The 25,130-nt window shown below is 42.6% G+C and overlaps 1 protein-coding gene across 3 annotated transcripts in view; it reads left to right on the forward strand.

Annotated features, from left to right (window-relative positions):
- The window catches only part of IFT122 (intraflagellar transport 122), a 30,182-nt gene that overhangs the window by 4,306 nt on the left and 746 nt on the right, over positions 1-25,130 (forward strand). The window contains exons 7-28 of one of the 3 annotated variants that reach the window (XM_058845321.1): positions 316-462; positions 1,137-1,212; positions 1,732-1,923; positions 2,610-2,748; positions 3,344-3,546; positions 3,982-4,119; positions 4,843-5,007; positions 5,864-6,061; positions 7,623-7,763; positions 9,474-9,527; positions 11,739-11,900; positions 14,569-14,735; positions 15,616-15,787; positions 16,367-16,469; positions 17,976-18,116; positions 19,105-19,202; positions 20,081-20,181; positions 21,342-21,507; positions 22,474-22,585; positions 22,976-23,104; positions 23,946-24,025; positions 24,623-24,787. In XM_058845321.1, the coding sequence (XP_058701304.1) occupies positions 316-462; positions 1,137-1,212; positions 1,732-1,923; positions 2,610-2,748; positions 3,344-3,546; positions 3,982-4,119; positions 4,843-5,007; positions 5,864-6,061; positions 7,623-7,763; positions 9,474-9,527; positions 11,739-11,900; positions 14,569-14,735; positions 15,616-15,787; positions 16,367-16,469; positions 17,976-18,116; positions 19,105-19,202; positions 20,081-20,181; positions 21,342-21,507; positions 22,474-22,585; positions 22,976-23,104; positions 23,946-24,025; positions 24,623-24,787 (3,049 nt within the window). The remainder of the gene's footprint in view (positions 1-315; positions 463-1,136; positions 1,213-1,731; positions 1,924-2,609; positions 2,749-3,343; positions 3,547-3,981; positions 4,120-4,842; positions 5,008-5,863; positions 6,062-7,622; positions 7,764-9,473; positions 9,528-11,738; positions 11,901-14,568; positions 14,736-15,615; positions 15,788-16,366; positions 16,470-17,975; positions 18,117-19,104; positions 19,203-20,080; positions 20,182-21,341; positions 21,508-22,473; positions 22,586-22,975; positions 23,105-23,945; positions 24,026-24,622; positions 24,788-25,130) is intronic. The other 2 variants (XM_058845322.1, XM_058845323.1) reach the window with 2 other exon arrangements.

Consider the following 25,130-nt stretch of genomic DNA (forward strand, 5'->3'; position numbering starts at 1 on the left):
TAAAGCATTTTGGTCTACTCCCAGACTGCCATCCCCAAAATGTATCTGACTTAGCACATGCTACAGATATTGCAGGCTTTAATTTATTATTTTACTTCTGTGTATTAGATAAAATGTTCTCTATGTAGAGCATGCTGTTGCTATAAATGTGGATTTAGATGCATAAACAAACCACAGGGTTACTAGCCACCTCCCAGAACTCCCTCTTAGAAATATGCTTTAATCTACCATTCCTGTGAGTGTGCTGTATGCCATCCTGCCTTCCTGCTGCTTGTTTGTAGTAGTTTACTCTTCAGTATGTATGTGTTTTCTCAGCTGGACAAATGATGGCCAGTACCTTGCTTTGGGGATGTTCAATGGCGTTGTCAGCATAAGGAACAAAAATGGTGATGAGAAAGTGAAAATAGAGAGGCCAGGGGGCTCTTCCTCTCCAATATGGTCAATTTGTTGGAATCCTTCCAGGTAAATAATTGCATCCTTCCTTTATTTCATGCTGAATAGATAATTCTTGGCTCATTGATTGTTCATTTTATCCCTGCTGGAACAGATTAATGCCATGTGTGTTACCTTCTTTAAGTGATTATGGTTTTGGCTTTGCTGCCAGTCTTCAACTGAATGGAGAACCTGGGAACAAGTTACCTTTAGATTGGCAAAGCCCTTTGAGACATCAAGTCCAACCATTCCCATAGCTCTGCCAAGGCCACCACTAACACCTGTCCCCAAGTGCCACATCCACAGGGCTTTAAATCCCTGCAGGAACTGGGATTTGACCACCTCCCTGGGCAGCTGTGCCAGGGCTAGACAACCCTTTCAGGGAAGAAATGTTCCCAGAATCCAACCTAACCCTTCCCTGGCACAGCTTGAGACCATTTCCTCTTGTTGTGCTCATGTTCCCTGGGAGCAGAGCCTGACCCCCCACCTCGAGCTTTGGGTTATTCCAGTAGGGGACTCTGGTGTTGATTTTGTGTCCCCAAGTTGTTTTCCACAGGTTTAAATGACAAACTGCCGTCCTTCCAGTTTGTGACTTTTAAAGAATAACATGAAGTGAATTCTGCTATTCTGCTTGGTTCTGTTGCTCTAAGAAATTTGTTAATAAATTGCTGTAGAATTACTTTTATTTTTTTTTTTTTTTTCAGAGATGAACGCAATGACATTTTAGCTGTGGCAGACTGGGGTCAGAAGCTTTCCTTTTACCACCTGAGTGGCAAGCAGGTATGTCTTGGAGAGTTTATTCAAGAGTCACAGGGTATTTTTGGTTCTATTTCATGTCCCACAGTCAAAATGTTTATATGCTGTTGCTTTATTCGTTACATTAAAGGTCTTCTGTTTTCCCAGCCTTTTAACCATTACTCCTTCAGCTGTTGTTTCTCACATATCAGCTCATCTGCTGTCTTGCAGTTCTTCCATTAAAGCCCTTACAGCCCTGCTGACTCCTGTGACATTGTTCACTGGTTTGTAGAGAATATCTCTGTAGGTTTTTTCAGCTGGTTAGAGGGGTTTTGTGAGCTGTTGAATTCTGAGCAGAATGGTTTGGGACTGGAGGGATTCTTGGATGTATTTTAGAACTGCCTTTGGGAATCTTAACATAGCCAGTGGTTCTGGGTATTGAGAAGCCATGCATGGAGGAGATTAATGGTATCAGTGATAGCACTTGTTGCCTTCAGGAAAGATGAAATTATCCTTTTGTTAATGTTTTTGATTGACTTTTTTTTGTTTTATTTTCCCTTGTAGATTGGGAAGGACAGAGTACTCAATTTTGACCCATGCTGCATCAGCTACTTTACTAAAGGAGAGTACCTCTTGCTGGGAGGTTCAGATAGACAGGTTTCTCTCTTCACAAGGGATGGAGTACGCCTGGGCACTGTGGGAGAGCAGAGCAGCTGGGTGTGGACCTGCAAAGTTAAACCAGACTCCAACTATGTGGTGAGTAGGGACATTTTTCTAACATTTTCACAGGGAATTTGTTACTTAAAGTAAGATCATACATTTTCAGCTGAGTTGCTTGGACATTCCTGCCAAGGCAGTAGAACCTCAGCAGTGTCTCAGGAGGTCCTAGAACTGCCACTGGAATTACAAATATCCCACAAAAGTAAAACCTGAGCTGTAAGAGATGTAAGGAGCATAACACCTGCTCTGAAGTGGTAAGGCGTTTGCTGCATTTTGATTGAAAAAGAAGAGGGAAAAATAATTTAAAATATCAGCTAATAACTAATGGAATTGACCTAATTAATTTCATGATGGGAAGAAAATGCCTACAGGGCAACTGTCAGCCCAGAATGCTCCACTCTTGAGTCCTGTACAAGCGGGAAGAGAATTAAAGCAAACTTAAAAATAAACAAACACACCTCCTCCGCAAAAAATCTAACCCAAAACCCAACCAAACAAAGCCAAGGCCCCCACCCAGGATGGTGGTCTCCATGGTCTGTGGGGAGGTCAGTCCTCATTCTGCATTGCACTTGTACCATGGTTAAATCTGAGTCAGCTGTAACTGGTGTCTGTCTGTTCACTGTGCAGCAAAAGGGACATGGTGTTCATATAAACACCACACACTCTGCCAGCTCTCACCTGTATGTGCCAATTAACTAAAATCATTCCCTTCTTGTGTTCAGGCAGTAGGGTGTCAGGATGGAACAATCTCCTTCTACCAGCTGATTTTCAGCACTGTCCATGGCCTCTATAAAGATCGCTACGCCTACAGGGACAACATGACCGATGTTATTGTCCAGCACCTCATCACGGAACAAAAAGGTAATTCCACACTTGCAGGTAGGCCAAAGCTTCGTGCAGTTTGTTTTAATTAATATCCCTCAGGACACTTGGAGTGTCTGCTGCATCTACCTGACAGGCTGTTGTCAGTTTGACAGTCAAACCGTGTGGAACAGACTGCACAAGGAGAGTGCAAACTTGGAGTGTGCAAGTTCAGCACTGACAAGTTTAATGGAAGATGTGGGGATTGGCAAAGAGACTGGGAGGGACAAGGGCTCTTAAAATAAGGTTTTAATCTCTGAAAATGAGATAAAAATACTATGTGTTATATTTAGCTTTTATTTTTCTTACTTGTAACGTCAAGCATTTGTGCTTACTTTGTTTCTTCATTTCTCTGGCTTTTTATGGCAAGGATTCGAAGTACTGCTCCAGAATGTGCTGTTCATAGAGGGTGGTAAACTGTGACAGGGATAGTAGATTACGTAGATGCAGAGCAGCAAACATGTCTGAGCAGGAATATGCTTGAATTTTAGAGGTGCTCTAGGGAGATTCATTTTTAGTGCATTAGTTCTTTGACTTCTGTATGTTATTTTTGTGTCAGCTTATACTTTATCATTTTGGTGTCTTTTGTTTCTAGTTAGGATAAAAGGCAGAGAGCTTGTGAAGAAAATTGCAATCTACAAAAACAGATTAGCCATCCAGATGCCAGAGAAAATCCTGATTTACGAATTGTACTCGGATGACTCTGCAGATATGTACTATCGGGTGAAGGAAAAGATTATAAAGAAATTTGAATGTAACTTGCTGGTGGTCTGTTCAGATCACATTATTTTATGCCAGGTATGTGCCTTAAAAGCTAGAGTAGTCCTGGGGTGTGTTCAGTGTTGAAGGCAGCTGTCCCAGTCCCTGGCTGGCAGGACGTGGCTGTGCTGTGGAACCTGCTGCAGCACTCGCCAGGGCAGCCCTGCTGTGCCCTGCAGAGCTCCGGTGACTGCTTCAGTAAAACAGGCTCTAGAGTGAATTTGATAAATTAGCACAGAATCCAAGGGTACTTTTGGGTGGAAGAGGACAGCTAGCAAAAGATTGGGGGTGTCTGTTTTTGTTTGCTCACAGGATTGGAAAATCTTAAAGAATTCACCCATTAAATTATTTGACTTTACAATTTCTAAATGTGGAAGTAGACACACCTGCTAGTATAGGTACAGACATCACACATCAGACACAGATTTTTGTCTTCACCTCCAGGCTATGCTTTATCTCTTCCTGTGTCCTTAGGAGAAGAGATTGCAATGCCTCTCATTTAGTGGTGTTAAAGAACGAGAATGGCTGATGGAATCTCTTATTCGTTACATTAAAGTAATTGGAGGACCTCCAGGAAGAGAAGGCCTTTTAGTTGGTCTAAAGAATGGTCAGGTAAGACACATCATGTCTGGTATGTGCCTTTCCACTGGAAATAAAGTGTGTTCTGTGCTCTTAGAGGGTCACTTCAGGAGCAGCAGGCTCTTTAACAATCTAGAATTTTATTTGACAGTCTCATTTTGGAATTAAAAATTAATTACTTCTGTCTTTCACATTCTCTGACAGTAAAATTCATACAAATATGTTTAACTGTGTCTAGAAGTCTGTGGGTTGTTAGTATCAACTGACAAAAATTGAATTCTTGGTGAAGAGAGCAGGTTTGCCTTTAGTGGGGGTTGGAGGTGTGTACTCGTCTCCTGATGACCACTTGTGAGGCTGTGGCTGTTCTCTGGGTGTAGTGCTGTCTGTTTCACACGCCAAGTGGCAGCTGCAAGTGTCAAACTGGAGTCCAGAGTTACTGATAGCAAGGAAGTTGAGATCCTGTGTGTCTTCTGTATGTTATATATTCCTGTATTAAGGAAATTGTGTAGCTAGTGGAGAATCCAGGGTGCATGACATCTGATTCGTCTGTGTAGGCTTGCGACCTAGAGTGTGTTGTAGCAGCCAGTCTGCTCAAGAGACCTCAGACTGGAAGCATTTCCCTAATTTTAGTGCAGTTTGGCTCTGAAAAAGCATGCAGTTTCACACTTCAGACAGCACTGAAGTTTTTACCCGCTGTGCTGTTTCCAGTTGCAGGGACAGAAATGTCTGGAGTGACTTTGTTTCACATGTGCCTAGATCCTGAAGATCTTTGTGGATAACGCGCTGGCGCTCGTGCTGCTGAAGCAATCCACGGCCGTGCGCTGCCTGGACATGAGCGCGTCCCGCAACAAGCTGGCCGTGGTGGACGAGAACGACACCTGCCTCGTCTATGACATCCACACCAAGGAGCTGCTCTTTCAGGTCAAAAATAACACTTGCTGGGGCTTTTTAAAAGGGGGAGCGGCAGGGCTGGAAGAAGTTTGGCGCACAGAACATCCCAAAAGAGTTGCTGTGCAGAAATTCATGTAACTCATTTAAGCTATTAATCACATCTTGTAGAATTTAACTGTGATCTGTTTATCAAAGATCCTACTCCACCCTCTCAGAGATGGTGGAGTAGGAATGAGAAGACAGGAAATCTATGTGAGCAGTAGCTGAATAAAGAGCTCTTAGACATGTGACCTTTTCAGTTTAATTTAGAACTCTGCCCTGCTTCCCTCTGAAGCACTGCAGTTAATGAGCATTTTAGTTTTATCATTAGTACAAACAGAATTAAAGCCTAAACATCTTTGTTCGTTGGGTATTCATAGGCTATAAAAGGAATCATGATAATGCTCTCTTCATTGGCAGTTTAGCAGTCACTTATTAATGTTGATTAAATGTTTCAGAAAACACTGGATAGCAAGGATGGAGTGCTGCAAAGATAGGATGTGCAACTTCTTTTGTGTAGTGGACTAAGAAAGGATCAATTAAATGTGCCAACTAGCAGTATGTTATTATGGAATTTGGTATTATGTTCTACAGATTGATTGTAGAGAAAACTAGTAAATATACATAAAAGGCAAGACAATCATAGCTGAGTATTAAAATGTAAAGTATGGCCCTATGAACCTGTTTAGGAATATTCTGGGCTTTAGGATATTGCAAATGTGAATAATCAGTGTGTGTGTACACATCAGGCTGTAGTGGGTCAAACACTCCAGCTGAAGGAGGCATGTTCCTTAGCAAAGATGTGATTGCCTCCTCAGTTGTAATCCTGAGATGTTTTGCTCATTAGGAACCCAATGCTAACAGTGTGGCCTGGAATACCCAGTGTGAGGATATGCTTTGCTTTTCTGGAGGGGGTTACCTCAATATCAAAGCGAGCAACTTCCCTGTCCACCAGCAAAAACTGCAAGGCTTTGTTGTGGGTTACAATGGCTCCAAGATCTTCTGCCTTCATGTTTTCTCTATGTCAGCAGTTGAAGTTCCGCAGGTAATCCTTTAATCTCATTAAGTGTTGCTTTATATCTCATAAACATGAATGTTAACAGGTGAAGAAGCTTTTCTGAGATTTACTTGTATTTCATTACTAAAACGATTGCAGTTCACACTTTCTTCATTGTTACTTAAGTTATATTGTGTGATCTATTTTATTTTTGTTTCTTTGGCATTAATTAAGCTAACTTCCTTTTTGCTGTTGGTAATTGTTGCTTCTGATTCTCCCTTTCTACTTGCAAATGCACATAATCTAATATAGTGCAGGCTTTACCTCCTGCTGGATTTTTACTGTGTTCTCTCTATATAACTTTTCCCCGTTGTAATTTCATTTTTCTTGAATGCATCAAATACTGTTTTATTGTTGCTTCATCTAGATGTCTTTAGGCAATATTTAAATGGACTATTTTAGTCTGAATGTATAGTACCTGTGTGGTCTTTATATTCAAAATGTAGGGATTGCCTTCCATAAAATGCTGTTTTCTGTGTCATGAGATGCAATAGAAGTCAAAAAAGACAAAGCAAAAAAAGAAGGTGGAAGGATTGTGACTCTGCATCCAAGTGTGTGCAGGATTTGCCTCTGAGAATCGATGAAGGCAGAATGTCCTCTGCTCATAGTGACTAATGGACACCTGTTACAGACCCTCTGTCCCCTGGGGCTCGGGGTTGCCCAGGGTGGTTGGCAGGCACAGACAGGATCACCTTGAACTCTCCTGTCTGCCTTTGGCAAGCTGGAGGCACCAAGCTGCCACAGAATTACTGTGTGCTATCAGAAAGGCAGCTGTTCCAAAGCTGTGCTTTTGGAGAGAGCGAGTACCAAAGGGTGTACAATTTTCAGATAAATTGATAAAAATAACGCAGAAATGGACCTGTGTCATGCTGGGTGCATCCTTTGGGTTGCAAAGGCAGGTTGTTAAGGCAGTGGTGCTGCAGTGCTCCCTGCTCCCTCAGAGGACACATCTCTGTGTGTGTCACCCTGCAGCACTGGCAGTGCTCTGCTGGGATTTCCTTCAGGGCATGTCCCCAAAAGCCCGAGTGTCTTTGGTACAGTCACAGCCTTGGTAGAACAGCTTTGGCCTCGAGGTTGGGGCAGGAGGGTCACTTTTCTTCCCCTGCCACTCCTTCCTGTGTGTCTGGAAGTTTCCAGGGATGTGTCACACCCGGCAGTGGTGCTGCTCCTTATGCTCTTGGCCCTTGAGAACTCACTGCTCCTCCTTTGCTCTGCTTTCACAGTACTGAAAAAGCTCAGTGTACGTCACATTTGGCATGTTCAATTCCCAGAAGAATTCACATTCTTAACTACTTCCTAATATTGCAAGGAACTGAAGATTTCAAAATGGATGCGTTTGGAATGTAATTAACCCAGCTTGTCTAAAGATATGATAATGATCACCCCAGAACGTTATTCTGTCTGTGTACAAAATGGAGATGTTTATTTTCTGGGCAGCTTGTAACGGCTGTGGTTAGAATATATTTTTTCACAATATCTGTAGAGAATTTCACTAATATATCTCAGTATTGTGCTTTCTGATGTGTTTTTCTTCTATGACAATCCTCAGTCTGCACCCATGTATCAATATCTGGAAAGAAAAATGTTTAAAGAAGCCTATCAAATTGCGTGTTTAGGAGTGACAGATGCTGACTGGAGGGAGCTGGCCATGGAAGCCTTAGAGGGGCTGGAGTTTGAAACTGCTAAAAAGGTAAAGCATTTATGTACCCATTTAGCAAAAAGCTTGGGTTTGATATTTATATATATGTGTGTGGTGTGTGTGTATAATGCATGTTTTATGACTGGAATGCAGGTGGTGTTCCTGGGTTACTGTCTTGCTTGTCTTTAGTGTGCCTTATTCCACAAACAAACCAGTTGTTTGTTACAAACTCAGGATTTCGAGACAAGGTTTTGAGCTGAAATCTAATGTATCTCCCTAAATAAATGGCACATTCTAAATCCAAATTTAGAAAATAGGAAGGAAGTGGTTTCAGCTGTAGAATGCGTTAATGGGTTTAGGGGAGCAGAGCTGGGAGAAGCTCGGCAAAGCCCGCCGGGTGGCAGCAGAGGATGCTCAGCTGCCTTTGGCCCCCGCCTTCCTTAGTGCTACCAACTTGCTCTTTTTCCCCCCACATATTTAATGTAACCTCCATACAAACGTGAAGATTTCCTGCTCTTTGTTATCTACCCATTAAGGCTGTGTGAAGGCAGTGGTGATGGGATAGGATCGTTTCAGTCCTTTTCTGTGTGGCGTGCCTTGCTTTGGGGAGTGCTCTATGAGTGGGCATAGACTCAAGAACTGAGTTGTCTCTGGCATAAAATACTTCCCTATTTTCTTTCACCACCTCTTCTCAAGTAGGAGAAAGCAAACTGAGTTCAATGTCATGAATATTGTATGAAAGACAAAACATTCTAAAAATATGCTGAGAATGGTCTGTAATGATAGGCATCTTTTAATAACAGACTTTTTTTTTTTAAAAAAAAGGAAATTAAATGCTTTCTTTTTTTTCTTAAGTGGAGGCATCAGAATAATTCCAGTCTCATGGATGTCTTTATGCAAATAGATACTTCTAAAAAGAAGTTTTCAGTGCCTCCTTGGAATTTTAAAGTAATGCCCTCTTAGAATTAGAGCGGATTAATTCAAACAAAAGCAGCTTCTTGACATTAAAGGCTCTCATAGTTCCTTGTCCAATCCAATATAAGCAGAATATTCTGTGCCCTCTTAAGTATTAGTTTGGTTGGAAGTCTTGAATGTGCAGCCCAAAGAGTTAAATTTCTGTTTTGTGATGCATGTCAGGAATAAGTGCTGAGCTGCTGCAACTTGCACGTGATTTTGCCACTTGAGACTTTGGGTTGCACATTTATCTCCATTTGCAAAGATATTACACTGTCTTACAGTACTTTTATCTTATCGTCTTCTTACTTCCTTTCCTCTCTCTGAGCTCCTTTCATGCTGGATTTTCAGAATGGTTTAAGAACTAGGAGCATATGCAGCAGGCTTTGACAATAGGATCAGTTATGTGCCTTTCCTTGTAACAGTTTCCTGAAATTTCCTTGTCTGTGTCACACCTCACATCAAAATGAAGAAGCTATAAAATAGGCAGAATAACAGCATGTAATATTTTAATTGACACTCTGTATTTCTTGGGGGACTGATAGGCAGGGCTCCCTGTCCCTGCTGTACTGCTCATGTCAGGGCAGAGCTGTTTTGGTTGTTCCTTGTCTCCCTTCCTGTCACAACTCAGGGACCACAGTCACAGTCAGAGCCCTTCGGGTTTGGGACTGCACAAACCCAAACCCAGCAGACTTCTGCCTGTTCTTTTTGCATTAAGACAGCTTGATTCATGCAGAATAATATTTGTGTTTTTCTGGGTTTTCAAGTTAATGCCTTTTACTCTTTTGTTTTAATTATTTTCAATAGGCATTTACCAGGGTACGAGACCTTCGGTATTTAGAACTGATCAGCAGCATAGAGGTAAGCCAGTGTTCAAGAAGGTGCATTTTCTTAAACTTACTACTCTGCCAAAATCAGTACTTTCTGTTTTGGAAGGACTTTTGTTTGGATAGTGCTTCTGACAGTTGGAGATGTGTTTGAAATGAAAAATCCTGATTAGTAGAGGTGACTCAAGTTCTAATCATAGGATTGGAACTTCATGGACCAGAATGTGGGTGTGGGGTGAGAACTTCTGAAACTGTCTTCAGGAGAACTGGAAAAACATTCAATATTCAATTAATAATTTGTAGAATACTACTGTGCTGACAGAGCTTAGTACAGAATACTTTATAAACATGAGTTCATTAAGCTTTCCCTACCCCCTGGAGGTAGGTAATTACTATTATCTCCTCCTTACAGAGACAGAAACAGCCCCAGTGAAATGAAATGACAAACTTGGGGTCTCATGACAAGTCTGTGACAACTGGAAATAGAATTTGGGATTCCATACTTCTGTACTGTGCTTTAATCACTCCTTCCTATTGTTTTCACACTTCTTGATAGAATTTCACTCAGCAATAACTGTCTGTCCTGAGCACTTGAAAATACACTCATCACCCTTGTCCTTCTGCAGAGATGGCAAGATAATGCTTGAGATCTGCTTGGAGATGGCATAAAGGGAATTCCTCTTCCTTGTGTTAATTAGATTTACACCTTCTCTTAAAAGATACATTCCCTCTTCATGTCTGCAGAGCTGTTCTGCTGCTGTCACAATGCCAGCTGGTTGCAGTGAACTTTTCTCTAACACAGGACAGAGGTCTGCATTCAGAGCCCCTTTTTCTGTCAGTTTTCTTTTTTTTTTTCTTTTCAAGGGTATAGGTAGGTGAGAGTGTTCTCTCACCAGTAGTAACCTTTCTTTTCCACATATGCTTCTCCAGATCTGCATTTATTGAGGATATTCTGGATATGTCATGTCATATTCTGTTTAATAAGAAAGAATCCCCCTAAAAATAGGCATAAACTTACTTTCACACATCCTGAAAGTGCTCCTTCTGCAGTGAGTTCTACATCCCCACTTACTCTAGCCTGCAGTGGATTGGAGTCCTTTAAGGCTTGTAGGGGTGTAACTAAACACACATCTTCCATTAATGCCATAGTTTTGTCTCAGTAATGACACTTTTCCTTTCCTAATTGATGACAGAAAAACAGTTGCCATCTCTATTTGGCAAGATTCTGTGGAGTCTTCAGAAAAAGGTGCAACAAGTCCTCTGATTATTCATTTAACTGAGTTTTTGGAGGGAACTCTGAACACCAGCTCAGTGTCAGCTCAGTCAGTGCGACCTGGGAGTGATGGCTGAGCCCCTTTGGCTGCAGAGGATTGAATTTGGATGCTCGTGGACTGTTCTTCCCCTTGCATACAGTTTTCTTTACAGTCAGTTCACAGTTACATGTTTCCATACAATGTGGACTAACTGCAGCAATAATTTTATCCCAGGCAGGGTAGTGGTGTGTGTCCAATACACAGGATAAGACACACACATGGAAACACACACACACCTGTGTGCAAACCTGTCCTGGGTCCCTCACAGTGAGGGTACTGCTGCAGTTTGATTCGTGTGAAGGGTTTCTGCGTGGCTCTGCACTACTGCTGTCCTCACAGTCCCTTCCAGGCAGCCAGAGCAAGCAGTTCTGGTTACCAGGAGAGCAGTACAGGTGCTCTGGTGCTGATCCAAATCCATGAGCTCTTGCATGTGGGGACAGTGGAGGTGTCACTGGTTTGTATCCAGAAGCAGGCTAACATACTTTCTGAATCTATTTATTGCTGGCAGTTATCCTCCTGTTTGTCATCCCACCTGCACATGTTGTTAATGTAGCCAAATTATATGCTGGGGAGATTGTAGGGAGAAAATCAAGAGCCCATCAGATGCCTTTTTCAAAATAGACTGGCATAATGATAGCATGTGTTCATTTTTCTGTGTGAAATCAGGAGAAGTAACTTTTCATCACTTTGGTTTGTATAGTGACATTTAATTTTGCTCTTCATAATTTTAATTAAGAAGGGATTTAATACTTTAATTATAAATTCACCAAAAATGTGGGAGAGGCATAATTATGCTATCCTGTTACAGGTTTTAATTATTAATAGTTAAAATCTAATCCTGAAAATCTAATTCCTCAAAGGCTATTTCTCACCTAGGTCCTGATCATCTGGAATATTTTCTACATCTCTCTTCAGTGTTTCTGTTTTTCCAGGAGCGGAAGAAGCACGGTGAGAGCAACAACGAGCTGTTCCTGGCAGATGTTTATGCCTACCAGGGGAAATTCCATGAGGCAGCAAAGCTGTACAAGAGGAGTGGCCACGAGAACCTGGCCCTGGAGATGTACTCAGACCTACGCATGTTCGACCATGCCAAGGTAGGACTGGCACCTGGACCCTGAAATTATTGATGTAACTGTTTCCCAAGTATGATCCTACAAAAGGTTTGGAAGAAGTGTGGGCTTTGAATTCCGATTTTATTTTCTCAGGTATTTGTTTGGGGGTCATTTGGCTTATAAGGGGAAATGTGTCTCTGGCCTGGGTGTAACGGTGGCATTTTCATTTAGAGTCTGCTGCCAACTCTTTTGGTGGACACCACCAGTAACTCCTGTGATTACATAGTATTATCCATAGTAATTTTCTTTCTTTTAAAACTAAAAATGCTGAGCTTATCATTTCTTCTTCTCTGTTATCTCATTTGAGAGTCCCTTTTTATTTGTTTGTCCTCCAAAGATGACAAGGTAGTACTCATCTTATAATAAAAATATATTTATGGGTTGGAGTAAGTCAGTTCTATATCAATGCATTTAAAAACTGTATAATATGCTAACCTAGAATATTTTTGTTTACTACAAAATTTCTTCCAAATATTGAGTGTCTTGGCATTTTTTAAAACTCTGTTTCCATGTAGGAATAAATGGAATATAATTCTAAAAAGTGATGTTTTTATATGGTGATAAGAAGCATTGCATGGCTTTTAAGTCTTTTGTGGTGTTTTCTTATCAAAATCCCTGAGAATGCATGCGCTGTTTAGTCTCATTCATCACTCATCAGAGCCCTGTTCTGACCAATCCAGGACAAAGAATTCACCATGACATGCACAGAAACTCTTTAGCAGAGATTCCCCAAGCCATGCTGCAGAGAGATCTTTTTCTTCCAAGAGCTCAACAGAAACATTTGGGGGCTTTGCTGATGTAAGCCTGACTTCCGCTATTTTTGGCTGATGAGTCTTTGTTAGCTTCAGTGTTTTGGCTCCTCTTGAACATAAATGTAATTCATACAGGAAAATGTTCCCATAAGTCTTTGTAAGAATCTTTTAATTCTTGGCTGCAGTCATGTCTAAATTTAACCAGTAGAGAGCAAGAGGTTTCATGTCTCCTGTACTTCAGAGTGACTCCATGCAGAAAAATTCAAGGTACTTTATAAGGCAGCTTCTTGTGCAGGGAGTGCACAGGACATGGGAGAACATGTAAAGCCTCCTTGTTTGCCAGTTATTTATCCAGGGAAAGATACATGAGGGAGGGTGTGTTTTTGTCATGTCAGATGCTGCCAGAATTACTCAAAGGGACCCACAGAACCTGGGTTCTTGTGCAGGACTTTGATGAGGTCTGGGTGGAGGGTCAAACTGGAGGCAGAGGTTGGGAGTCCTTTGATATCTGGTCACAGGCTCGTTATCACAGCACCAGATCGCTAATTACTGGCAATTCACAAAAAAACTCTTTATACTGTGGGAAGCTGAGCTTAGCTTTTGATTTTGGGCTTATTTTGGTGACCTAAGCTGGGAGATTGTTTGAGTTGACTCTTCAGTGCAGCGTTCCATATCCAGGGGCTGTCAGGTACCTGTGTGGCTGCTCCTGGAGCAGGGCTGTGCTGCAGGAGGCAGGCCTGGGGCTCAGTCAGAGCTGGCACAGGTGGGGTGCAGTTCTGGCTGTGGCAGGGAACTGCTGAATTGCAGTGGTGAAGCAGATCTGGTGTGTGGGTGCTCCCTGTAGAGGTTTTTGCCCATTTGTTGCTTTGGTTTTGGTTTTTTAAAGCTCAATCAGAATTTGCTAGAAAAACAGAGGATACACAGTTTTCCACTCCCTTCCCACCTGTCATTTCTCCTCTGTTCTGATTTTTCTTTTGATAGAAGCTGTTTAATGGGCAGTAGCCTGTTCTGTTAACAGACAAAATTGCCCTTAATCGATCTTCTGGTGTTGAAGGGGGGTTTTATATTTTTTTCCTGGCACATGATGCCAACAGATGTGAACCATATGGTGCCAGAGCTTTAGTATTGGCAGAAGAAGCTGAACTAACTATTAGAAATATTTCCAAAATGGTTGTCGACACAGGTTCCAGACTTGGTGTTTGCCTTTCTTCCAGAAGTCCGGGCAGTGCATCAGGGCACTCTCACTTTTGAGCAGCTGTGGTTCTGTCCTTATAAAATAACTTCATGGATATATTTTTTAAAATCTCTTATTTCCTGCAAAGACACTTGATGATTATTTCAGCCTTCAGTTGATTTGTGGTGGGGCATCCTGATGCCAGCATGTGATTAACAGGCTGTGCTGTTGTTAACTGAGCGTGGGCTGGTTGTCTTGGACAATGAATCCATACCTGCTTGGCTTGCAAGAGAAAATCTGAAACTTGGAACTGATCTGTTAGAGTTTTTAGATTAGTACAGTTTTGTTTTGGGAGGACCTGTTCCTGACAAGCCTGCAGAAATCATAACTTGTATCCACAGAACCAGGCTTAGCAGAAAGCAAGAGGGACGTTAGTGTTGCCTCTGAGGCACCAGCATTGTCTTCTCCGGGCCTGGCCACAACCTCCTGCTTTTTTTTTTTAATTCAGAGCTGTCTAAATAGGAGAATTGTCCTTGTTTCCTGCCAGTCATGGGGCCTTGATGATGAGCTGCTGAAGGCTGACTCAGTCCATGTTGCTCTCCATGGAGTATGTCTGTCCTTGGGAGGCATCATGATACTCATTTCAAAAGCCTTTATCTATTTTAGACTGTAATGACGTTTGTGACCAGAAGGTAATGCAGACTTTTGTATTGCACTATTGCAGGAATTCCTGGGATCTGGAGATCCCAAAGACACAAAGATGCTGATAAAAAAGCAAGCAGACTGGGCCAAGGATATCAATGAGCCAAAGGCAGCAGTGGAGATGTACCTCTCTGCTGGCGAGCACATGAAGGCCATCGAAATCAGCGGGGACCACGGCTGGGTGGATATGTAGGTCTTTTGTCACCTCAGAGATAATATCTAATAAAAGCTTGAATAAGATACTATGAATTCCACATAATTTTAAAAGAAGACCAAATGTATTTGGTATCTGCCTTTATATCAGATTGAGTAGCTGAAAGACACCTGTGACTAAAAATGTTTTAAAAGTTGCATATGTTTAGAGGGTAGGGCCATAAATATGTTACAAAAACAAATGCATTACAGCAGTGAAGTATGCATGGGTTTGTCTCCAATATGAGATTGTCTAAAATAGCCTGAATGCCTTCAGAGTAATTTTCACAGCAGTAGTTGTACCAGTTGTACCACTGCTGCTGTTGTCAGCTGTTTAGAGTAATCATCCAGAGGGCAGAGAAGTCACCTGGAGCACAGAGTCTTTAGAAATTCTGTGGCCACTCCTGTTGCTGGACATTTCTCATCAATGTAGGTGGCACTTTGGGTCATTTGCTGAATTGCCTTAAGATCTGGGCCAGGCCCCTCAGGCTGGCCTTGCCTCGGCTTTGCTGTGTGGCTTTGCTGTGTGGCACAGGGGGTGATATTTATTCAGGAGCCTGTTGCTCAGGTCAGGGTTGGGGAAGTGTGTCCTGTGCCACTGAGTCATGCAGGATGTGTTCCTCCTCCATCTGCACAGCTCTGCACAGTCTGAGATACAGAGCTGAATGTCAGCAAAGAGGGAAGGAAGGGGTTGGAGTTTGCAAATGGAGAAAGTTATTTGGAATGTTTACTGAAACTGTTTAAACGGTGTTGCATGATAGTACTATTAGGATGTTTATTAAATGTTAACTGATTAAAGGTGAAGTTATGACAATAATCAAAAGGCAAAGCACCAAGGCAGAATCTGAAACATCTGGCTTCTTTCTGCTGAGTCTAGGTTAATCGAAATTGCTCGAAAACTGGATAAAGCTGAGCGTGAGCCTCTGGCCAAATGTGCCTTCTATTTTAAGCAACTTGATAACCCCGGCTACGCTGCAGAAATCTACATGAAGGCTGGTGACCTGAAAGCATTGGTCCAGCTCCACGTGGAGACTCATCGCTGGGAAGAAGTAAGTGTGCCCTTAATTTCTGTTTTGAAAACCACTGCTTCTTACTGTCACTGGTTGCAACAAAAAAGGGGGGCAAATGTCTGGCTCCCCCAGGATTGTAGTGAGGGAGAGGCAGGCGGGCAGGGTGGGAGGCTTCTGCAGAAGGATTCAGAGTATTCAGTTAATTGTGTATGCCAGCATGTGTTTGGCAGTGGTGTGGTTTTCTGAAAGTGAATCTAAACTGCATTTATGGAGATACTCCAATTCCTTTAGAAGATGTATTCAGTAAAAATACAAATATTTTTTGTCTCTTGCAGGGAAATCTACTAAATTTCCCAGATAATCACTTTCAAGTCTTTCAGTTTCAATAGTCAGTCTGTTATTATGCTAAGCTTCTTTTCTTTTGTTGTTGATTGCTTTTTATTTTCAAACATGTAAGTTTCATACTGGAGAAAATATGAATTACACCCTCTATTTCTGTGTATATGTTTCATTGTGAATTTTCTTAGAGCTGAAGCATTGATCCCATGGAATATTTTAAACCCTTTAACTGTTTAAACTATGCACTATTCTAAGAATGATTTTTTTTATTTATATCAGGCATTTGCTCTGAGTGAGAAGCATCCTGAATTCAAAGATGAAGTCTATGTCCCTTATGCTCAGTGGCTGGCAGAGAGTGATCGATTTGAAGAAGCCCAAAAAGGTGAGAATGTCACTGACAGATCCCTGCTCACTCCACATTTATTCCAGAATATGCAGACTCTGCCCTGGCAAATTTTCTTATCAGTGGTACTCAAAACAAAATATAACCCATGTTTTCACATTGGTTTTAAAGTAACTGGAAATCTCCTTACTTTATAGGAAAATGTGACGGATCTATCAAAAATGATGGCATCTAAATATAAGTCCAGATTTTCCATCTTGTTGTATATCTGAATGTGGCATGTAAGAGGTATTTGGCATATAATCTTGACTGTTGTAAGATTTTTATCCCACAAAAATTCAGAATATGGCAGCCCTCTTATAAACGTGAAAAAGCCCTCTTATTACATGAAAAATGTAATTTCCCCTTCTATTTAGGTAATACTGGATTTGTGCAAGTCAAGTTTTCCAGTTTCTTTAAGGTTTTTGTGGGGTTTGTTTGGCTTAGAAGATTACATTGAACAGAAGTGTCAACTTTCGATCCTGTGGAAAGGCTTCAAAATTCAGCCCACAGACCATTGGAGAGACAAGGAGCTGTTGGAGGGAGCTCTGTGCAGTGCCTGGGCTCAGGTGCAGTTCCAGGTGCACCTGCTGTTCCTGAGCCAGCTGGGGTCCTGAACTGCTTGGCTTGGAAGGGCCCAGGCAGGGAAGGAGCTGGGCCTGATCTGCCTCCACAGCAGACGAGTTTGGCAGTGAGTGTTGGAGAAGCTGCTTTGGGGCAGGTGGGAGTTTGCCCTCTCTTGAATGCAGGTTAGAGGCCCCATTTGCTCCACAAAGCTCTGTGCTGCTGAGGCTCAGCAGGTGTAGCTGCCCAGACCTAGAGGAGCTGGAGGTCCTCATGGCACTGTTCTGGTCTCAGAACAGAATGTGAGGTCTGGTTCAAGCTGGGCTGGCTTCACTCAGGGGGCAGCAGTGCTGTGGGGTTGGGCTTTTTGGGCTTGGTTCCCCCTCAGCCCTGTTCCTTCATATGGAGACTGCATTGGCCAAATGCATGTTTGCCAAGTGAGACTTCACAGTGTTACCTGGTACATTACAAAAGGTGCTGCTGTTAGTAAATGACAGAAGGGTGTAGTAGCTGTAAAGTATTCAGCACAGTACTTTCAAAGTATTCATACACACCAGAGCACTGACTTCAGACAATTTATTGTAGTTTTGAGTGAAGTTGTGATTTTCAGTGTTTGGAGGTCACTGTTTGTACAGAGATCTAATCATCACAGCATCTTCTCTCTTTTCTATTTAAAAAAAACCCAGCAACCAGTATTACACATACTCCTTGAGCTCAAGAGCTGCTGAGACAGTGTAAGAGCTTCAAAATGCCTACAGGTTCTTCTCATGTTCCATTAGTGTCACTGCTTTCAAGGAGGAAAATACCGGTGTATAATCCCTTTTATCCTGCCCTGGACAGTGTTTGATATGAGCTGAATAGCCTGCTCTCAATTCAAAAACATTAATTTCCGTTAATTGATGTAATCACAGTGTAAACTCCCCTTTGTTTTGGGCTCTGTAGCATTTCACAAGGCTGGCAGGCAGAGAGAGGCTGTGCAGGTGCTGGAGCAGTTAACACACAACGCCGTGCTGGAAAGCCGATTTAACGACGCAGCCTATTATTACTGGATGCTTTCCATGCAGTGCTTAGACATAGCCCAAGGTGAGTCACCGAAAGGAAGCCTGTGTTTGTTACCTTATTGTGCACGTAGACAAACAGCTCCTGCATTGTGATAGCACTGCTGCAGCTGCTTCACTGCTGCCTGGCTTGGTTTGGGTTTTTTCTGCCGTGCATATCTCGGGCTTGTACTATTTTTGTAGTACCCTGTTTTTCCCATGTGCTAATTTAAAACAAATAAACAAACCAGCAACATCAGCAGTCATAAGACTCCTTCTGAAGTCTGGCTGGGATGAAAACCCTGCCTCCTGGGACCGTGTATCCTCCTGTACCTTCCCACCACACCTATTGTCTGGAGGGTTAATGTGCAAGTAAATAAAATATACTGGAGAGTAAGTTACCTCAAGTGTCTGAATATAGGTTAGGGAGGTTACAAATTATTTCTGCCAACAGGTAAAAACAATTGATTGCTAGCTGTCATCTTGTTTCCCAAGTGTATGTCACTGGGAGAGAGGTGTTAATAGTTAATAGGTGTAGTTTAGTGATAATGAATACAGAAGATTTGGAATACTGCCTTTTGCCGGGTGCTCTAAGTCCCTTTGGTTTTCATTCAGCTCATCTGTCACCCCTCAGGTGTTTGAGATGCACATTTTTCCAAACAGCTTAGTAGTGTATTTGGTATTTGTGAAAGTTTTAAAGACTAATTGTATTTGTGAACTCTGGCATTCTGGAAGAGGTTTCCAGGGATGCACATGTGCTGCTTTCCCCCTGTAGCTCAGCTGTAGCCTCTGGCTGTGTCAAACCCTTGCCTCATCTGTTCTGTGTTTTGCCATGCTTGCTTCAGGCCAGAGGTTTGCTCAGAAGAGTAGCAACTCTGCAAACACATGGCTTGCATGGGTAGAGGGACCATACACGACCTGGTGCACACCTCCTCGGGCAGTGCTGGTGCTAAAATCATAACAGGCTGTTTTCTTCCAGCTGGGTCTCACAGCCTGCTCTTTGAGACTGACACCAATGCCTTTGCCTCCCACAGAGAACCAAGGACAGCAGACTGAAATGTTGAAGAAGTTTCATCACTTCCAGCATTTGGCAGAAGTTTACCATGTCTATCACTTTATTCAAAGATACACTGTAAGATACCCACTTTAGAATTGTGTATTTATGCTTCCTGAGGTTTTCTCCTTAGGGAGTCCAGAAATAACTAGGCCTTTTCAGGAAATTATTGAATGTACATCAGTGATACTGTATAGTAACTTTATTTATTTAACTTTATTTCATTTTATTAGACAGTCTTCAGCTGTCTTGTACAAGAACTTGCTCAGCTCCTTAGGGCTGCAGGTGGGGCAGGGCTGTGCCAGTGCCTGACCTCCCTCCTGCCCATGGCCCTTTTTGCTGGTTGCCTTGGTTTGGTGCCGTGGTACCTGAGCCTGTGCTCCTGCACAGGCCAGGGGCAGTTTTTCCTTAGTCACTGGAAAACAGGGATGAACAGAAGAAGGCATGCTGGCTTAGGGATTTGCACAGGGTGCTACGTGTGTCACTGATGAGCAGTCACGAGTGAGGAGCTCCTACTAATTCCAGCAATTAGAGTTGTGTTGCCATCCTTGTTGGTGCAAGTATCTGTTGTAAAACATTGAGAGCCTTTTCTCTGTGCCCCTGCCCAAAAGAAGACTCTGTGCTGTGGAGTCTTTGCTGTCTACTCTGCTGACTACTGCAGATCTCACAGCGCTAGAGACTCTGCACTGTGGCTGTGCAGACTGCCCTCATTTCTAAATAACCTGTTAAAGGTTCTGTCTTAGGCACACTGATCTCTCTGTCTCTCTTCTGTGTGTATCAAGTATGATATTGGTGATAAAGACATGCAAAAACCACTCATTATGTTCTGTCAACACCTCTTTTCTCAATGGATGAAAGAAACACAGTACTAGAGATGCCTTGTGCTGTGTTGCTTACGGATGTAAGTTGTTGGTTTTCCTGCTTAGAAAAGTGTGTCTATGTTTTTTATACCACAGGAGGAGCCTTTCAGCTTCCACTTGCCTGAAACACTCTTCAATATTTCCAGATTTCTGCTTCACAGCTTAACAAAGGAGACTCCTTTGGGGATCTCAAAAGTGTATCCTTCCAGTACAGTAAAAAAATCTAGAAGTTATCATGTGATACATGAAAGGAATAACTGCTGTTGGTCCAAGGCAGGGATGTCCTGCAGGGAATCTTCAGTGTCAGCTGTTAGTTATTTTTAATGGGAACTGACTTTTGTCCCTTAGGAATAATCAGCATCTTCAAACTATTGTGTGCTGAGCTGCACTAGTTTATTTGTTACAGTTTTGGAGAGCCATGCAAATCAACTAACATGTAACTCTGTAAGGCCACCTGGAACACCTGCCTGGTCTGATGTGTCACCTGTGTCACAGGGGCAAGTTCTAGGACACCACACACTGCAACTGTTGGTTCTGAATCTTGATGGTATTGGTGCAGGGAGACTGACCTGAGACAGAAGTGGGGGAACCCAGGAGCTTTTGCTTTCCACGAGGCTGGTGTGGCCTGTCAAGCCAACATCTGCATGGCTTTGTTAGTGCCTAGTGAGCTCTGGGGAGCATTTCCTAAATGGGCTGTGTGAGCCCAGTGAAATGCACCTTTCTGGAAGAGATGCCAGAAGGTCACTGGATGCCCTAGGGAGGCCTTGTCTTGGTTTCACTTCATTTCTGGCTTTGGATGGGACGTTAGCTTTCTTTTTCATAACTTCCTCACTTACATACAACCTTTCATGAAGTCTTTGATAACAAGCCTTGTGGTCAGTAGGTGTAAACAGCAGTTTCTGTTTCACTCTGGTGAAAGGGAAGGACAGCACCTGGCTACTACATGGGGCACACTCTTTCAAATCACATCAGGTGTATTTACTCAGTGTCACTGGGTTACTTATGCTGTAAAAAATTTTTGGATTTTGGGTTTTTTTTATTGGCTGGGGGAAAATGCACACACTCCAAAATTACTGAAATGTTGTAAATGGAGTCAGAATATTTAACCATAGCAGCATTTATGTAGGGTCAGTCCTTACAAGGTCGTTCCTTACCTTGCTAATAATTGCCCACGGATGTTTTGATAGTCCTTTCACACATGTTTGTAAATGAAGTTCTGTAAATAGATTTCTCTGGTTAAAGCCTGTTTGAAGTCCCAGAGCTGGATATGCTTCATTGCACAACTTCCATGATTGGACAGAATATTGTGTTTTTTGCTAAATGTTGTATGTATTTTTATTCCTTAATTAAATTATAGCAATACATTATTGGCCCTGGCAAAGCAGAGTAAAGCTCTTGGTGCATATAAATTGGCTCGTCATGCCTATGACAAGCTGCATGGACTGCAGATCCCAGACAGGTTCCAGAAATCCGTGGAGCTGGGCAGCCTGACAATCCGATCCAAGCCATTCCATGACAGTGAAGTAAGCTGTAATGTGTTTCATGTTAATCATTAATATGTGGCCTAATCCTAGAATATGAGATCCTGTGTGCACAAAACAATCTGAAATACATTATTCATGGCTCTGTGATATAATTATGTTTCTGCTGGAAACACAGTCCTTTTATTGTTATTCTTCAAGTCAGACTTCCTTCTGCTCCTGAGAGCAAATTAAAATCAGCCCTCTCTTTGTGGGCAGCTTCCATCCTCTCTCTCCTCTCTTGCAGTCACCTTCCTCGCTGCCGATTAATTCTTCCAAGCCCTTTTCTCCCCAGTTCACGTGCTATTATTGTTCCACAGTCTTTGTTTCTCTCTCCAGCTGGAGGTCACTTTCATTTGTCCCACTCTGAGCACTCTTTCCCTCCTCCCTCCATCCCTTCAGTGACCTTCCTTCCGTAAATCTTATTTTAACACCTTTTCTTCTTTCACTGAAGTCTGGCTTTCTGCAGTGTTCTATAAAGCCATGTCTCAGGGAGTACTCACTAAAAATAAATTGCATTGTACCAGTGAACATGCACCTGGCCTCCTGAAATAATAGAAACACACCCTTTAAGAACTGCCTAAAATAACTCTGCTCTTGAAAAGAGAGGAATTAATTGGGGAACCTAAATTTGACCAAATCTTAGAGCAAAAAACTTTGCTTCAGTAAACTTCTCTTCAGCTTCTTTTTGTCCCTGTGTATTTGATGCAGAATTCTGCTTCTCTTACTGCAAAGGCAAGGTGAAAATTTAATTGTTAAAATGGTGAAGACAGCTATTTTTAATGGGAGAACTTGCTGGTTTGTTAAAAAGGGAAACATTTTCAGATGTTGAAGGATCTGATTTCACAGCAGTGCTTCTGCAGACTGGTGCTGGTGTTGTGTCGGTGCTGTCAGCCGAAGGGGCCCATATTTAATTGAAAACAAAGAGTGCAGGTCTGTGATTACCATGCTCTCAACCTGTCTTTTCAGGAGCTCGTGCCCCTGTGTTACAGGTGCTCCACCAACAACCCTTTGCTGAATAACCTGGGCAATGTCTGCATTAACTGCAGGCAGCCTTTCGTCTTCTCGGCCTCCTCCTACGGTGCGTTGGGACATCGGGTTTGCTCATGCTTTGCAAGTAGATAAACGTTAACAGAGTAGGTTGGTGCTTAATTTCTTCACCCTGCAATGTTGTTTGGCCAAATAAATGTTCCTTTACTGTTGTTAAATTGCACTAAGTGGGGGTTGTTGGCTCTCACTGCAGAGCCTTGTTTTATGGCCAGACACTGAAATGCATCCAGTGTTCTGTGAAGGTAAACACAATCCTTTCAGAAATTCAGGGGGTTTGGTTTGCTGTAATTTTATTGTAGTTAATTTGTTTCATGGGAGAAGGTGGGCAGAGCACCACAGGTGTGAAGGAGCACAGTATCTGCCATGAGGCATTCCCTGAGCTCCTGCAGGTCAAACACTTCCTGCCTTTCCCAACTTTTAGAGGTGCTGCATCTGGTTGAGTTCTATCTGGAAGATGGCATCACAGATGAAGAAGCTGTAGCTCTCATTGATCTTGAAGCTCCAAGAGTGAATAAAAGAGAGAATAAATGGCAAGAGATGATGAGTGACCGTATCCTTTTGATTAGAATTGGTTTAGTTTTCTTAGGGAAAAACGAAACGATTTTGAGTTTATTTTTCCCCCTAGATTTAAACCTTTCTTTTTGTCATATGACTTATGTAAGTACAATTGCATCTTGTTTCTTTGTCGTGTTATAGTATATATGGTATAACAACCAAAATATGGTTTAGCTAAACCTAATATTGTTAAGATGCTTTTCCATCAGGACAGTTTAGTTATAATCCTGTTCAATGTTTATTTTTAACAGTGAAATGCCATGCTGTACCTATTCTGTGTGAAGTGCTTTCTGACAAGGATGGGGGGAATCTGGAGTGTGTTGCTTCCAGTAACAGCTTCCTTTAGAGGCTGCTTTCTCTCAGCCAGGGGAAGTAGCACTTCACAACTGTTCCTGTTGAGATCTGGTTTGGAATGCTTTGGCATCCAGAGCTCCCAGTTGCTGGGGGGATTATAGAACATGAGATGTAGAGTACTGCACAAGAACACACAAACTCTGACTAAAGCTGCCCAAAAATGTAACTTCAATAGATTGCTTTCTTTGCTCTGTCATCTGTGGAAGGGTAAGAGCTGATGTCATGCCTGGCTGTGGTCAGTCTCTTCTGGCTGTTCTACAGCAGCCGCAGTGATAAACTTCCCCAGGCACTGGAAATCCCAGCAAGGCCTTCTTGGTACTTTTTGTAGAATGACCTGGGCACTGTCACAGTTTGAGATACTCTGAAGCAGCAAGGGCACTGATCCTGCTGGGGTGCTCTCATGCTGATTCTGTTGGTGCTGCCTATGGTAAGCAGAGCCAGTTTTACATGAATTCTTGTCCTTCCTTAAGACATGCATTCAGATACTCAGAGTCTGAAGCTTGATGACAATACAGATATAACTGAAGATGATGATCCCTTTACAGCAAAACTGAGCTTTGAGGTAAGAACTGTACATGTGTCTACCAACAAAAATTAATAGAAAATTTTACTTTACAAAGCTGCTTTTCTGGTGTGTATGTGGTACAAAGAGAGCTGCAGAGCAGGGAACTGGGAAGAGGGATGGCACTTGAGAGGGAAATGGACTAACCAGTTAACTCCTCCCTTAAGAACACAAACAAGACCCCTCAAAACAAACAAACTAAACAGCAAAACCCCCACAAAAACCCCCCAAACAACAAACAAACACAAACCCTACAAAACAACAAATATTTTAAACCAAACGCTCCTAGAATTTGGTTTGCTCACCATGCACTGGTACAGCAGCAACACACCTATAGAGCAGGCCTTACTGGGAGGGTTTCATAGAGACTGTGAGCATGGCTGTTACTTGCAAGGAATTGTGTTAAAGAGATAAGGGAAGCTCACTGGAAACAGATGTGGCTGGATGCTGAAGGTTTGGATAGAACTGACAGGGAGTTCGGTGGGACAAGGCTTGGGCCAGTTCTGCATTAGCTTCTTCTACTGAATTTTACTTTGCTTCTTACAACTTAGAAATGCTCCAAGGGCTTGTTAACAGCGCTTGTTTGTGCATGTGCAGCAGGGAGGCTCGGAGTTTGTGCCGGTGGTGGTGAGCCGTGCCGTGCTGCGCTCCATGAGCCGCAGGGACGTGCTGATCAAGCGCTGGCCGCGGCCGCTGCGCTGGCAGTACTACCGCTCCCTGCTGCCCGACGCCTCCATCACCATGTGTCCATCCTGCTTCCAGGTACTGCTCCATCCATCCACACCTGTCAGAATAAACAAAAAGCCCTGACCAAACCTGATGGGTGAAACTCTGCTAATCATAGAAACCTCATACTCTAAAATGTACTCAGCAAATTCCTGCGTGAGGCAGAGCAGTGAAACCCCAGCTCTGAGCTGTGTGAGAGACAGAAGAGCAGCTGCCTTGGGAGACTTGGCCATAGCTGAATTTGAGAAGTTGCCCTGAGAGCAAATCAGAGCCTCTTGAGCAAACCTTGGCTGACCAACAGAAGCTGATTTGGATTTATTTCCTTTTGCTCTGTCTCTTTGACTTGCAGCCTGGTCTAGCAAGGAAAACCAGTCAGTGA

This window comes from Poecile atricapillus, chromosome 9 (genome assembly GCF_030490865.1).
Source record: "Poecile atricapillus isolate bPoeAtr1 chromosome 9, bPoeAtr1.hap1, whole genome shotgun sequence".
In the NCBI taxonomy this organism is placed as follows: domain Eukaryota; kingdom Metazoa; phylum Chordata; class Aves; order Passeriformes; family Paridae; genus Poecile; species Poecile atricapillus.